Source organism: Cebidichthys violaceus, unplaced genomic scaffold (genome assembly GCF_023349555.1).
Source record: "Cebidichthys violaceus isolate CVI_PGR_0920_01 unplaced genomic scaffold, fCebVio1.0.p SCAF_67, whole genome shotgun sequence".
NCBI classification, from domain to species: Eukaryota; Metazoa; Chordata; class Actinopteri; order Perciformes; family Stichaeidae; genus Cebidichthys; species Cebidichthys violaceus.
Window position 1 is genome coordinate 406,725 of NW_027176894.1, and position 16,397 is coordinate 423,121.

Below are 16,397 nucleotides of genomic sequence, written 5' to 3' on the forward strand. Positions count from 1 at the left end.
CTTTTTGTAGTACATTCTAAGCCCCGCCCACTTCTTAAAGCGGTATCTCCGTTTCACTGGGGAATACGTCACGGTACAGAAGCTTTAATAATATCACTTTGGTTCAACCAAACAGTAAGAATAATCTATTTAACGATCACATAAGACAAAGAAAAGCAGCAAATCCTCACAAATGAGGGTCTGGATGTGAGGAAAGATGAATCTATTATCCAGATAATCTCCTTTCGGATCGACTAATCGATTCATTGTTGGCGCTCTAACATGAACCGAACAGCTTATTGATTGATCGAGGAAACAATAAGTGCTGCTTCATGATCTTTTTAACACAATCCCCCCCCCCATCTTTCCCGTCTCTAAACACCGAGCGGGGGGTTGGGTTGATGTTCGGTAGGAGCAACGAGGTTAATATCCTCTCAATCAGACCGAGCTTCAACCAGAGGGGGAGAAAAAAGAAAATGGAGGGAGGAGCTGCGTGGAAACCCCACAAGGACAGTTTTGACTCTTCACCGAGAAGTGAAAACAAATTGTTGAGAGTAACAGCGGCGGTGCTCGACTTCTGCTCGACGTGTTGATATCGTCTCCGTTGACCTTTTTTAACGCTCCGGACCGTCGGGGTTATCGCACTGAAAATGTCATCCAGGTTCACCGATTAAGTCCTTAATCGCACATAACACTCCGTCTCCTCCGTGAGCTGCCCCCCCCCCCCCCCCCCCCCGCTGCGGCCTTAAAACCCATTTATAATATAATGATTGATCGTAAAACGTAATGGGGGAGATGGAGCTTCGGAGACGATCAAATGGCGGCTAAAGTGCAGAGTAGAGGACTCCGGTACCTCCAGCGCATCTTGTGTTTCAATCCGGATTTCTTTTTTTTTTCTTTTTTTTTCTCCAGACATGCTTTAGTTGCAACTCGTGATGTGTTTTCAATTTTGGACAAGGACTAATTTAATATCCATTAGGCCCTAACTTTCTCTTTCACTGGTGCCAAACGGAGGATATCCTCGAGGCAATCGGGTAATGTGGAAGCATTCCGCTGATCACACACACACACACACACACACACACCGGATCAATAGACCACAGAGAACCTGTCCCGTCCCCGTCTCAACGGCCCAACGTGACGGATGCACAGATTTCTCCTCCGGTTTGCGGTTCATCCCTCACAAATCCATCCAATAGTCGGGTTCACTTTCAAGCCAACAAACCTTGTTTTTAGTCTCTCCTCTCCGTTTACTTTGGTCACGGCAAGATTCAACAGGAAGAAACACTTCCGTCTTATCAATAATAACCTCCGGGAGGCCTGATTTATGCCCCAGCAGGTACTTCTGCACTGCTGTGGTCATGATCTCATACTCACGACCAGCTCTCCTGCATTTTCCTCCTTTTCTCAGCTGCTCAGTATTCACACCACACACAGCCTCTCTCTCTCTCTCTCTCTCTCTCTCTCTCTCTCTCTCTCTCTCTCTCTCTCTCTTTGGGAAATGGGGTCGGAGAACTGTTACGTAGACTTCTAGCACAAAGAGCTACTTAGCATCAGTTAAAAGCTGAGCGTTGTGATGTGCAAAACATGACATCTGTGTGTTTTTTGTTTTATAGCTGCAGCCCTGTCGGCTCTCGGATGACACCGCTGACCTCGGCAGTCTGAGTCCAGCCGTCAAGTCAAAAGGTTTGCTTCGAAGGGAAAAGGACACAGTCCTCGTCCTGCTCCAACCCCTCGGATGAGGTGGGTGCGGATGGACCCCGTGTTCTCAAAGCCACGCCCACTTTCGAGCGATCGAATCAAAACGATTTGCTCACGTCCGTCTCACGATTATCGCGAGAGAAGCTCGAGATGTTTTGGCTGACAGATTTCATGAAAGCATTTATTGAATAACCGAGTTTGTACTAGAGTAATCCACATTGAGAAACCAGATCTTTGCATGTTAAACCTCCTTGGCAATGAACCGGTCCTCTTGAATGGGTCTGTGTGTCCAGTCAGCTGATCAGACCACAGATGAAGAGCCTCCTCCTCCTCCTCCTCCTCCTTTCCCCACTAACGACATCTCCATCTCCAAATCCAGCGGGCTACTTCTCACCATCCCACCGTCTTACATCGTATTACTTCTAATCACACCACTGTATTTTTTGGCACTGTCCGTCTACTGTATGTCGGGAGCTGGCACGTAGCCCGGCCCGGCGCGGCGCTTCTGTCCTCCGCTAAATGAAGACCACGCCGCCGCCGGCGCCGTCTGGACGGCCAGCTAGCTCGCTTTGAGCGGCTGTCAGCGAGGGGAGCGTCACGCTGGGAAGATGAGTCTGTGCCCGGGCACCACGGAGCTGGCAGTGCAGAGGGAAGGCTTCATGTCTGAGTGGGGGGGGGGACGATCTCCATATGCTTTCAGCTGTTGGGATTAAAAGTTCAAATGAAACCTCTGGGATGATTGGTGGAGGCACAGAGCTGTACCTCACTGCGGCGGTGCGTTTGGTGTGCGATCACTTTGGTCTTCAGAGCATCTGTCCGCGAGCGGCGGTCTCACAGCGGCTTTGGTCTATCAACCTACATGCAAGCGGATCAAACGGTCCTATGTGGTGCATCCTCCCGACGTCTGGGCACAGGACAGACAGAAGCAGGAGGAAACCTCCATGTAGAGACGGGAGCCTAACGAGATGCTAACCTACTTATTCTTTACAGGTGTGTTCAGGGAACACATCAAAACAATAAACAACTCAAGGCTGCTGTGGCGTTGTGCGCAGCAAAGACAAAGGCCTAATCCTGAGCCTGCAGGCGTACAAAGCAAACTCCCCAGATGTATAGGTAGTCTGAGAGGATGTGTGCATGTGTGTGTGTGTGTGTGTGTGTGTGTGTGTGTGTGTGTGTGCGTGCCTGTTTACCCAGTCACACAATGCAGGGAGGAAGGGAAGGAAAACACAGGGACAGGCAGGAACCTTTTCCGAACGCAGTTTAGCAAAATGTCAAGCGCGCTCAGGTCGCCGCTCGGCTGAAATGTCATCCGGGCGAGACGGCGAAAACAGAAAGACACGAAAGTGGACGCCCGACAAATACTTATAGTTCCAACACCTCCCAACCACCATTTAAGTTAAAGCAGAGGACTGCAGAACACCTCGGCCTCCCTGGTGTTTTCTCTTTCTCCACCATTAAATTTGATGCACACTTAACACTTCTAAAGTGTGTGTGTGTGTGTGTGTGTGTGTGTGTGTGTGTGTGTGTGTGTGTGTGTGTGTGTGTTTAAGGGACTGTGTGTTTATTGGCCAAGGTTAAAGTCTCAAATGAACACGTTGGACGTTACGCATCAACTTCTTAAAAAAAACTTGAAATAAGGAGTCAACTACGGTCGATGCAGCAAGAAAAATCGTACGGAAATTTAAAAAAAAGCAAAAACTTGAAGTCGGCGTGAGAGAAAGCATGTCCGCTCAGACCAGCTCGGTCTGTGAGGAGGTACCGGGCAGGGGTGTGGCCCCCCCCTCCCCCCCCCGCCCCGAAGCGTGCTATAATATAATTGTGCTGAAAGGCTGCATGCTCACGCCACGGGAGGAGAGTTTTATATCGAAGCCTGCCCGCTGTAACGGTGTCAGGTGGTATTTATGAGACCGGTAATGGGGCTCTGAAGCCCAGGCACACCTGCTAACGCTGGGCAGGCAGGGTGTGTGTGTGTGTGTGTGTGTGTGTGTGTGTCTGCTTGGTTTCTGCTGTATTTATGCGCTGTGTTGAGGACAATATGGAGATACATAAACTGGACTTGTGGGATTGATCGGCAGAGACCAGTTTTTTCCATGAACGAAGTCAAACTTGGAGGGAAACGTTCGGTCACGTCCCACGAACATGTTTCCACATTCACACCTGTGATCCTTAGAGATTCTTTCACTCATCCTTACTATATAAGGAGCATCCAGAACAAATGTTGAAGTTTGGTGCGCAGAGAGAACATTATTTGGATCTTAGGCTGTAAAAAATGGCTCTTTTGTTGAGTTTCGGGGGCCTCCGCTCGCCAAACAGACCGGTGAGTAACGAGCCAACCGCAAGCTCACTACAGGTTTGTAGTGTCTCTGAGCTCACGTTAGGGTGCCTGCTGCACGGCGCCGTTGATGAAACCCGGTCGAGACGTTAAAAAGCAGCGCCTGCTGCCAATGCTCTTTCACCGATAACCCAAAAAAGGAAAACTGCAGCTCGGCCAAAAATTCCGCTTCGGTTACACACTTGATGAAGGCAGGAAATGAAAGTCTTTGCCCATCGACTCGCTCCGGCTGACGCTTTCCAAAGTCAACAGCTAATTTGGAGGGACACCGGCTGAACCCAACGTTGTCAGACCACGGTCCAAAACCTTCAAGTTTCCAACAGGTCAGAGCCAAACGAACGAGAGGTACAGTCTCCAGTGAAATGTCTAAAAACAATAAAAACGATAATCTATAGATGTGGTTTGACTTGAAGAGGACAGTTGACCTGAGCTGCTGTAACAACAGCTTCCCAATAAAAGAGACGTCCATGTAAGGACGATGTACCTTTAAGAACGTCAGCTTTTATATTAAAAAATTAAAGTGTTTGCACTCAGGAGGGTCACAACACAATGACCCCCACCCACCACTGCTGCAGCACCATAACAGAGGAACCCCTGTGAGGACACACAGTAGACCCCGTCACTCACTTCCTGCCACAGCAGACACGCCTCCTTCAAAGTAAACAAGCCACACACACACACACACACACACACACACACAATAATTATGTATGGTTGACGACTTGAGGACAGAAACGAGTGTGATGATTCAGACGGCCGCTTTGATGTCCTCTCATGCGGCACACAGACGAAGAAAAAGAAGAAGAAGAAGAAGAAGCGTCAGCCTTTTTTACGCCACAGGTTTCCCCCGGCGAAGGCAGAGCGAGCCAAAAATCCCACCGAGCGGCGGACGCAGAGGACGGAACGATGAGAGAGCCCGCGGTGGCGTTTGTCCACGTCTCTCACAGAAAGAGCGCCTCAGCACTCACGCTGACGCCAGAACTGCTTTGATCAACAGAAATCCAGCAAAGTGGATAAAAACATTGTTTTTATCCAGAATGTCTTGTTAGTGAAACGCACTAGCCATGAAACTACACTAGAGCGGAGAGAGGATGTTCATCATCGGTTAATCCGCCCGTTATTCTCTCGATTAATCTGCTAATTGTGTCTTTAAAAAAAAATCAGCAAATCGTAAAAAAAAAAATACTCAAAGTCCAAGGTGATGTTTTTTTCGTTTACAGTCTAAAACCCAAAGATGTTCATCTGCATGAAACCTAGAATAACAGCAAATCCTTACAACTGAGGAGATCGACGTGTCGATCTAACTAATCCATAAATAGTTTCAGCTCTTAACTAAAGACGGAAATGAAGCCCGACGTGTTGTTGTGTGCTGGTGCCACAGAAATCACACATCACAACTGAATATTAATGGAGTGAAAACGTCGCGGTCAAGTCATTTCTCTGGAACACATGAAGGCAACTCAGTCACGACTCATATGAACTATGAGGTTTGAAAAATGGCCGTGACGAGTTCTGAGAGCCAGAGTTTGTCTCTTCAATTAACTGAACCCAAATATAGTCAGTTTGGGATCAAGAATCAGCAGATCTTTACGTTAGAGGAGATGAAACCAGTAAATATCCTGCACTATTAATCTATTACTCCCTCAGATCGAATGTCAAACATCACAGTGTTTACGTCTTCATGGACTGACTTGAGGCTCAGTCACGTGACGTGTCACCTGACTCGGTGACGGTAGAATAAGGTGTTTGGAGACATGACTGCGCTCTTCTGGCTCAGCAGCCGCCTCCATTACAGCAGCAGCATCACCGGCGGCACCTCCATCCATCCATCCATCCATCCATCCATCCGCCCATCCATCCGCCCATCCGTCCCGTCTGGGTGTAATCCATCAGGGCCGGGGTGGCTTCCATTAGCGCTGCCCTCCGCAGGGACAGGACGGCCTCTAAAGCACAGCACTCAGGGAGCGCACTGGGGCCCTCGCACTTTACCCTAACAGCTTCATCAACTGTGCATCCCTTGAGCCAGACACACACACTCACACCAAACACACACACACACAACCTCTGGAGGGCCCAATTAGCAGCCATCACCTGTAATTCAATAACAACACTCCCTTTCTCTCGGCCGCTCTCTTTCACCCGACGGGTGCGCTTCGCTTGCACGATTTTAAAAAAAGAAGAAGACGACTCCTAATGTTCTGCGTCAACATCCAAATTCAAATCTGCACTGACAGTTTATTAACGGATCGGAATAGATTTTTGTTTGCAAGCAAAAGAAGTGCGCTGCGCTTCCTCTCCCATTTTGTACGAGCCTCACATCTCATCCTTCAGGACGGAGGAGGGACACGGAGAGAGAATCCAATCGCTGCTCAGCTTCGTCCAGCTAAGAGACGGACACAACATCACGACGTACACAGAGCACTGACTGATATTTAAATACCAATAGCAGCACTGGCAATGAGGAGACCACTCAAGAACCGGTACAACTGTCCATCATCCATTAATGGAGCTATAAAACATCAGACACTAATAAAACATCTGCTTCTAATGTCCCAGAGGTGACGTCTTCAGAATGCTTGTTGTATTCGACCAACAAGATAAAAAGCACAGTGAAGCTTCACATTTAAGAAGCTGGAGCTTTCACATGATGAAACTGGTTTCTTTTAAAACTGTATGCAGATACGCTGTGACAACAACCTGCCGACAGCCACGCTCATTTATTTCCCTTGGGGGGGGGGGGGGGGGGGGGGGCGCGCTCACAGAACCACAGTATTGTTTTCTACTCAACTCAACTGCAGAGAAGTAATCAGCCGAACCGTTTGGTCAACGGCTTCCCAATTCTCCCGAGATGTGACTTGAATGAGAAAGCACGGAAATACACCCAAGTGTGTTGTGCACCAGTGAAGTGGTCCATCTGTCATGAAATAGCTCATTTAACTTCTCATATTTATACATAAATAAAGATATAGAATGTTTTCTGGTAATTCAATAGATCTATATTAAATTAAGTATGTGGATGACCAACTCAACTCATGTTCATTGCTCAAGAGAGAGAGAGAGAGAGAGAGAGAAAGTCAGAGAGAGAGAGAGAGATAGAGATTGAGAGAGTCAGAGAGAGAGAGAGTCAGAGAGAGGGAGTCAGAGAGAGAGAGAGAGATTGAGAGAGTCAGAGAGAGGGAGTCAGAGAGAGGGAGTCAGAGAGAGAGAGAGACGATCACTTTGCATCCATATGTGTGAGCAAGAGATTAGTGAGGACAGACTATTCCCAGAATGCCTTGCAACAACCCCCTAGAGAGGGGGCGTGGTTCATTTCAACCAAAGTCAGGTGTTTAAATTTGGATATCCAGCTACTTTGTGACCACTGAGGTGATAACGCGCTACACACTTTCAGTTCTGTCCAAATACATTTTGCGGGTGACTCCTCTCATTTGAGACGCAGCATAATGTGAGACGAGGCCCGGCTCCATGTGAGAGAGAGGAGCATGAATCACTCTAATCTCATTCTCTGTTCCACTCCCACCTGTCCTGCTGCTGCTGCTGCTGCTGTACCCACCGAGGTCTCCGGGGGGTCTTTAGTGAGTCCGGGCCCCTCCTCACCCACCTGTCCACCGCTCGTGATTTATGTCTCCCGAGGCTGCTGGGAGGTCGCCTCCCCGGCTCCTACTGCAGGTTTAACATTCGACTTTTTTTAAAGCTTTGTTCAATCGCGAATATCTTGAAATCTCCCACTAACTCTTTGGGTTTATAAGGCTTTGCTGGTTCCTGTGAAGGGGCATTTGAGCATAAACGCTCTTAAAAAGACTTCATACTGTAGAACGTTAGTCCAATAGAGTCCTGGTCAAGTTCAATAAAGCTATCTGCGAAATACAAGCGAGTAGCCTATCGCAAAGGCGAGCGGCACTCCACTACAGTGACCAAACGTGCGTGGGGATTACGGCTCGGCCCATTCTCCACTGCACCAGCGCCGTGGCTCGGTGTAGAACCCGGAGGCAGGCTGCAGCTCCGGGCTGCGTTCTCTCTGAGCCTGGCGGCGGCCTCTGCTCTGCTTCTCAGGCGGCAAGGAGAATGGAGGATGTGCAGGATATGCAAATTGCACCACCACCAAAGGAGAGGAGTTTCCCACCGGCTGAGAGTGAAAGAGTGCCCCCCCCACCCCACCACCACCACCTCTCCCATACACACAGGACTTTGAATGAGACTCTTTCTTTTGACACACACTGGCCTGCATGCACACAACAACCCACACAATTACACAAACGTTACAAAAAAAACCCCAACTCATTAAACATTCATGCAAATGCTCACATGCATTTAAATATGGAACTTTTAACACACACACACACACACACACACACACACACACACACACACACACACACACACACACACACATGCACGGTGGGACGCTGGTGCAGAATAAACAGGTTCCCTTCACCACAGCTCGGCCTCGGTCAGCGCCGCACGGTGTAGATTCATGTTGTAGCTGCTCAGGGGAGCCTCTCAATCACATGCATATGCAGGTGCTTGAACGGGTCATACGAGCTTTGGCAGTTCCTCTGAGATGTTACGCACCGGTGGCGCTGGAGGTAAATTTCAGTTCTGGTTCCACATTTGGCTTTTTTTTGTTTTGTTTTGAGCGTGGGTGGCAGCGAGCGAACTCTTGTCTTCATGACATCAATTTCAAACGGCATTTTGAGTTCGGGAGGAGGATTTGGCTTTGCTGCGATATTGACTGTAATTTAACACGGCCGGCTGTAGAGAAAGCGGATCTTTTCTTCCTCGTCATTCGCTGCACGGCGCTTATCTTTACCGGTTAAAGTTTGGGGCAGAGCAGCTTTAAACGCTGACTGTGCTCCATTGATTTGCAGCAGTTCTTTCTCAAATCACCCAGAAAGCAAAGACATTAGCACTCTTCTGTGATCTGACATTATGGGGGAAATATTTAAATATGTGACAAGACCCATTTCTGCAGCTTAGTGTTGCACAATATAGCCAGCTCCCTTTAAAAGTTTAGAGGGGTTTTAAAGACACGGTTGGCTTTACTACCAAAGGCACACACTCTTTATGATTTATGATGATCTGGCATCATTTTCACGTGCACTTTTGTGCGACGTTCGCACAGAAACCATGCCAGACGCACGTTCCCGAGCGCCTTGGTGCGGTTCACCGGGTCACGCTGCTCTCTGGAGCTCCGGGGGCCACTCCGTTGACCTCGGCACCTCTCTGCGGAGCCTCTAAAACCTGTGTTGTCAACACCGTGGATACAAGGCAACTTATAGCTTTGAGTTTCCAAAAGCCGCACACACACACACACACACACACACACACACACACACACACACACACACACACACACACACTCATGTTTCACTTTAGACTCCCCGGTGCAGCGCAGCCTGAGCGACACAATTGGTCGCTCTCGGTTTTGTGTCAAATCGGAGGGCAGCAGCGGCGCTCCATTTCCCCTCCACCTCGACTAAAAATAGTCCTCGTGTTGAGTGTTCACGAGCAGCGGGGGCAAGTCACACCTGCATGATAACAAGCGCGTCTCTGGCTCGCGCTTTCGCTCGTTTGATTGAGGCTGCTTTCTGAATGTGACTTCAGTCTGAAAGCCACCGCTGATACTGTTTTCATCTCTTTCTTATTCAGTATAACTTCCATGTCACACTGTGGCTACCCACGCGTACGTGTACTCAGTTGAATAGCACCGTAAGTTGCTGATGACTAAAATGATCTCTGACTCTTTAACTCATCTTTATCAGACGGCGGGTGTGTGTGTTGTTGAAAGCTGACGTGTGTGTGTGTGTGTGTGCCTTTAATTAGGCCGTATTGAGTCATGTGCTTCATCTGTCAAAGGTGCCTTTTATTGGCCGACGTCATCTAACTGAAACCCAACAGCACCAGTAGGAACTGCTGATCCCCCCCCCCCCCCCCCCCTCCCCCCAACAGGCACCGTGTTAATGCATGTAAATCCAAACAAGCAGGCCTCTGTTGTTATGCAAAGCCTGGAGCAAAGTAGCAGTTTCTCACCTTGATGCTAACACACACACACTCTCTCTCTCTCTCTCTCTCTCTCTCTCTCTCTCGCTAACACATACGCACCAACACACACACACACACTGCTCAATTAGTCACAGCAGCAGCATCACCGGCCTGGACGCACCTCCCCCTCTGGACCATAAAAGGCGATGGGAGGGGTTAATGCTGACTTGCTAAAGACATCCTGTAGTGCTTTGTCATTCCACAGGCCCATTTGTGCAAGGGAAACACACACACACACACACACACACACACACACACACACACACACACACACACACAGAGCCCCAGGCTCTTCAGCAAGAGGAGAAAGTAACATGAATGACCAACGGTCATGGATCAATTAACGGCTACTGTTGACCACAGCCACTGCTGATACCACTCAGGACCATTTCCTCCTGACACTGCCATCTCCCAAATACACAACACACACATTTACATGACACAAAAACGAGCCCATGAATCAACAGAGAGGCCCTGTTGATGAGCATAAAAACAAGTTACACGTACTCACTGATTACACAACATTTACGCAGCCATTATCTGTTATCATACTGATCTAATGCGTGGAGCAGAAACGCTGAATAATACCTCACATGACTCTTCTGCTCTGTAGGACGACTGTAACCGGGGCAACTCAAAACGGGTCACTTATACAAATACAGAAGAGCGAAGGCCTGCGAAACACGCCGCAGCGTTTTACATTCAAGCCTTTTCAAGATGCAACGCTCGCCTGTACAACATCGCGAGGCGTTAACGGAGCGTTACGCATCGACAGAGGAGAGCTGAATAAGCAGCAGTCATGTCATCGCATCAAAACGCCAGCAAGCCGATCGAAGAGCCCCGTCGCCAAAGAGACGGGAGGGTTCCTTCAAACGCGGCGATTCAAAAGCACTTTCAAAAATCAACAAACTGTCTGTTTCCCTGACGCGATGCAACTTATAGAAACACGACCTCCATTCTATTAAACCAAACGTGCATATCTGCAATTCAAATAAGTGAAGGCTTGAGAGTTTTCATCAAATGTGAAAATGAAGGACCGAACAGCACCCGCTCTACCATAGACTTAAAGGTTTCCTGTGGAGTGTGTTTTTTTTGGCCTCTAGTCGTGCCGTGGAGCTGATGTATTTTTACTTGCGAGTCCCCGTTTTGTTCATCTCGTGCAAGAGCACGAGGTCCACTTATAACCCTGATCCACAGGTGGCGACAACATGCCAGGATATGCAGCAAAGGCCCAGAAGAAGACTGGCAGCTGGTGAACGAGCACGTAAACAACGCTGGGTTTCAAACACGAAATAAAGTTTTACAAAGCAAGGCGATGCATTCAACGCATTTGCTCCACCTCGAGGGCACGCACACACACACACACACACACACACACACACACACACACACACACACACACACTTTGGTGGGCGACACTTGACATAACATGACACCTTCCCGTATTCCTTACAAGCAGTCCGGTGAAGGCCCCCGGGTCCTGGCAGGAGGTTTTTCGGAGGTATATGAGCAGTCCAAGTCTGGGAGCAGGCCGCTGTGTTTATCCTGTCAAGGTATGTTAACACCAGGCTGCATTCCTGTAGTCCCTAAATTGCAGTGTTAGATTACAGCCCAGCTGAGAAGCGCGCTCGTACACACACACACACACACACACACACACATACAAAACATGGAGCACTTTGAAGCGAGAGGAACGCCGTTGGATGACGACGCCGTGACCAAAGTGGCAGCGGCGGCGGAGCTAAAAAACAAAGATCATCGAGGACCGAAAACAAAAACTGTTTCTCCTCCGCTTGTTGCTTTACACCGGAATAAGTGTTTTATGTACTACAACGCACTCTAATGTACAGTCTAATGTGTGGGAAGCGTTTAATTTAGGCAGAAAACAAGTGGAGTAAGAGGGGGAAAAAAAGCGAGCGCCGTTCAGGGTCTCTGCCGGCCGATAGCTGGATGACGCTCATCATTTAACTGGGGCTTTTATAGCGCCGTGTTTACGGCTGCTGCCTGGTGGGAAATCATCTCCGTAAAGAAGTAGAGCGAGGCCAACCGACTGTCAGCCATTAACACCGGGGAGGGTTCAAGGGGGGGGGGGGAGGAAAGATGGTTCAGCTGGAGGAGAACAAGGCCATTTGAACTTTGGGGCGGCATGGTAACACAGACACCTGAATGTACGAGACCCCGCCTCCTCTCAAGCACACTGCAGCTCGCTATGAATGACGTCGTGGCTGGAGGATGTGACCCCCAAAAAACACAAGGTCTTTAAGAGGCGGATGTTAGCGCCTGATTGCTGCGGAGGTCGGATATTTTCTTTCTGACCGCGTTTATCTTAAATTACATGAAGTGGGAGTGGATTCATTTGCTGCCTCTAACCGGCAGATTTACTTAATCCGCCCGATGATGATTTTTTGCTAATAGTTCTAGTTCCCGGGAACATAATTGGGCAACTAAGACCACTAAATAAAAGGCGATGCCAAGTGTGGTTTGGACCCAAGATAAACCAGCTGTGGGTCTGAGTGTTCCCTTCACACGTATGGTTGAAGACGCTGTGGACCGTGTGCACTACAGCCGTCAAGTCTTTTCTTAATATAGACTACTGTCTGATGTGCTGTAGTTTGGGAACATCTGTCCACCGCTGTGTAATGCTTCGCCTTTCATAATGTTCTCACGTCATAACCCATAATAATAAAACGCGATTCAGCTAAACTCTCGAGTGAGTCCCTGGGACATGTGAGGCGTCAGGACAGCTGACATCAGTCGATTAATGCAAGATATGTATTGACTGTTTTTGATCAGCGATAAATTAAAGACGCAAAACGATCTCTGGTTGCAGCTGCTCTAATGTGAGGATTTGTTAAATATAAAATATAATAAACTGGACGTCTTTGGCTGTTAGCCTGGGAAATTATAACATGACTTTTCTTTTATTATCTGACATAAAAAAAATCTATTTATTGAGAAAACTCTGATTAATCGGTACATAACTGCCAGTCTACGGTCCGTTTACTAATATTGTAGTACATGACTGTAAGTGTGTGCGACAATAACCTCAGTAAGTGTCTTTAGTGGCAGTAGGGTCGGTGGTATCAGCAGCTGTTTGCCACATCACGGTGACGTCAGGGCTGGAGGTCGTGGTACATTAGCACAGGCTAATGTTTGGCACGTCAGCTCTTTGACAAACCCCGACGGAGTGAACGGCCGGTGTCATGTAAATGAACTAATAAAGGAAAAGAAACACACGGAGGCGCAGATGAAAGCGGCGCGCGCTGAATCACAGCACCTTTTTCATTTGCCATCTTGATTGTGCGCCCCGTCACGCGGACACGGACGCGCTCCTTCTTTTTTTTTTTTTTTGACCATTATGATCTCATTCATCGCTCTATGTTTGGAAAATGAAACACAACGAGTGTGCTCAGGAGCTTCCCCCATCAGGTGTTCGAGGCTCACGCCGCAGGGACGTTATTACGGGGGAAAACCGGTGAAAATACACCTTTATAGGTGTTGCATCACCTTGCGTACCTGGCTGTCTCCCGGTCCAGCTAAAGAAAAAAAAAAAGAAAAAGCAACAACCCCGCCTTCACTGCAGTAATGGTACTGACCGCCATTCCCTTCCTGCACACCGCTCAGGATATTGTATAACGAATTACCGCAACACAATGGATGGAAACGAGAGGTTTGACGGTGAGCTCCGTGCGCACCGTTACTGCACACGGTTGAGAGGGGGGGGGGGGGATAACGGAGGAATAAACCACCTTATGCACCGCTCGGTTTACGTGCAGAGTCTCGCACACAGCTGCACGAGACCTCCCCCCCCCCAAAAAAAGGCGACCAATCCACACACGCAAAAAAAATAAAAAATAAACAGATAAAAGGGACGATAAAACATGCACAAGTGGGTCAGAAAAATGCGTGTCGATGATATAAATCCCGCGAGAATGAAGGGAGGCGAGCATCCATGCGAAGCTGGCATGGCACAACTACAAAAAACAAAAAGAAAAAATCATCTCTACCTGCACAAGTTGACATTTGGAGCGGTTTTTTGTGGCTCCTCACGAGACACGCAGCCTTTAGGAAAACGCAGAGCAGATCCTGTTCCGTCCCCGGTCGCGAGCCGCAGGTGTTATTTCTGTTTATTTCTAGGCCGTTTTGTCAGCCCCGTTATCCGCGTTCAGGTAAACATGATGATGATGATGGTGGTGGTGGTGATGATGATGATGATGGCTCCTGTACGGACGCGCACAGAGTCACCGTCGTGTCGTCACCAGGAGAGCGAAGAAGAAGAAGAAGAAGAAGAAGAAGAAGAAGAAGAAGAAGGAGGAGAAGAAGAAGAAAAAAAAAGGTGCTTTCCAGCGCCCTCGGCTCACACACATTGTGCCTCGTAACGGTGAATGAAAATATATAAATATATGGGTTTACCTTTTTTTATTGGCTGATACGATGTAAGAGGGGAGGGGGGGGGGGGAGTACAGGTAAGATCCGTCCAATGGGAGTCTCAGGCTGTGTACATTTAAAACTAGTACAACAGCCTTCACCTGAATTCTGTTTTTATATCCTCTACTTCACAACAAGTGGACTTAAAAACACGAAAGGATGCTCCAGCCCACAACCACCTATTCTGAGATCATTATTAAAAATATATTAAAGAGATAAAGCAGGATTATTACTACGAATACCACTGAGACAGCTCTGGTATGTCGACACATGGCCAACAAATACATACTAAAAGTCCATATTATGTAATGAAGTGACTCCAAACTAATGCTCAGAAAAACATCAACATATATTCTTAATAATGCCAAAGATGCAGCTAAAAACAACATGTATTTTCAACATTGCCAACGGTTCACTAACCCGAATTTACAGGTGCAAAGAGCAACAGTGGAACATGTGCAATACGGGCAATTTGCAAGACAATCAACAACAACAAAAACACACAAAACGCTCTATTAATAGAGCTAAACTGGTGCAAGCGAGGAGGAAACGCATGCACGAGGACACACATCTAAAACATCCATTCTTACCTTAACTTAGGGAAACATGTGGCGTTGCAGTTGAGGCGGGGAGGGGTGAAATGGAGATAAAATAAACATCCCATCTCTCTTTGCCATCACCGGAGCAGCAGTGAACCAGACCAGACCCCGTGCAACAACAACAACAACAACAAAAACAAAAACAACACGCTTTCCACCGCAACAGCACGACTGCCCATCCGGCCACCGACACAAACCCGATTTAAAGTTGAATTATTTTTGACCGGGGAGGGAGAAACTGTGCGACCCGGTGGGCCGAGTGAGCAGCGAGTTAGCAATGAAAGTAACCTCGCAACAACCTCGCCCTGAAAAAAAAGAAAAAAGAAAGCACACACTTCACTACAAACTGCGCTTAACGGGCCACGTTGTTGTGTGGAAGCCCCCGCAAAACCTGCCGCCAAGTGTTGAGAAAAAGTGGCAGAAAAGTAGAGAAACAAAAGAGACGAAAAGTGAAGGAAACTAACAACACGGACAACTACCGAGCGCTCCTTTGCTGTTGTTATAACTGCCGGATAACGGTTCACTCTGTGAGGCGTGCACCGTGCACCGCTAGGCGGAGAGAGAGAAGCCCAGCCAGGTATAACGGTACACCACCACCACCACCACCGCACTGGGATAGGAACACATTAAAAAAAACTCCCCGAAACGTGGTTCAACTCACTCCCAAAAAAGTATCCAGAAGGAGTTCACCGAGTGAAAAGCTCGCCGGCAGCCCGCCCGGCTCGCACCGGCGGCGGTTACGGAGGAGTTCGGACTTACCGCTGCTCCTCTTCGGGTTCGCCTGTTTTCTGCGCTTACACCTGGGGCCATCCGCCATGATCCTCTCGCTGAGTCTGAAGCGCAGCCGCTCGCGAGTCACCTCCTCCCTCCTCCTCCTCCTGTCCCCCCCCCCCCCTCCTCTTCCTCACCCCTCCCTTCTCCTGTCCGCTTTACGACATCACCTTCCTCCCCCTCCCTTGCAAAAAAACAACAACACCTGGTTTGCGACACTCTGGCCGCGTTTACGGCGTCACCTTCTCAAACACCTCCAGCACATGGCCCCTCCTACTGGCCGCACATGGCTGAGAGTCGTTTCCAAGCGGTGGTCCTCCAGCTCTGTCAGGGTCGTCCCGCGACTCTCGCCGTCTCTACTCCTCACTCCTCCAAAGAAAAAAAAACCAAATATCACAGCGAGGTGGTTCTCCACAGGTGGAAAAGTAGATCCGGGTTCTAGAGAGTAGAGCTGAAGGGACAGCATATACTTTACTTAAGTAGCTAAAAGCTGCAATTACACACTGTAAAAACACCATGTTAGAAGTTAGAGTACTGAAATGACA

At 48.5% G+C, this 16,397-nt stretch overlaps 1 protein-coding gene across 3 annotated transcripts in view; it reads right to left on the reverse strand.

Annotated features, from left to right (window-relative positions):
* Nucleotides 1–15,952, reverse strand: part of LOC137890596 (zinc finger E-box-binding homeobox 1-like) — a 50,392-nt gene extending 34,440 nt beyond the window's left edge. Inside the window, exon 1 of one of the 3 annotated variants that reach the window (XM_068734737.1) lies at nucleotides 15,841–15,952. In XM_068734737.1, coding sequence (XP_068590838.1) covers nucleotides 15,841–15,898 — 58 coding nt within the window. In that variant the 5' untranslated portion in view covers nucleotides 15,899–15,952. The other 2 variants (XM_068734739.1, XM_068734738.1) reach the window with 2 other exon arrangements.
* Between the last annotated feature and the right edge of the window lie 445 nt (nucleotides 15,953–16,397).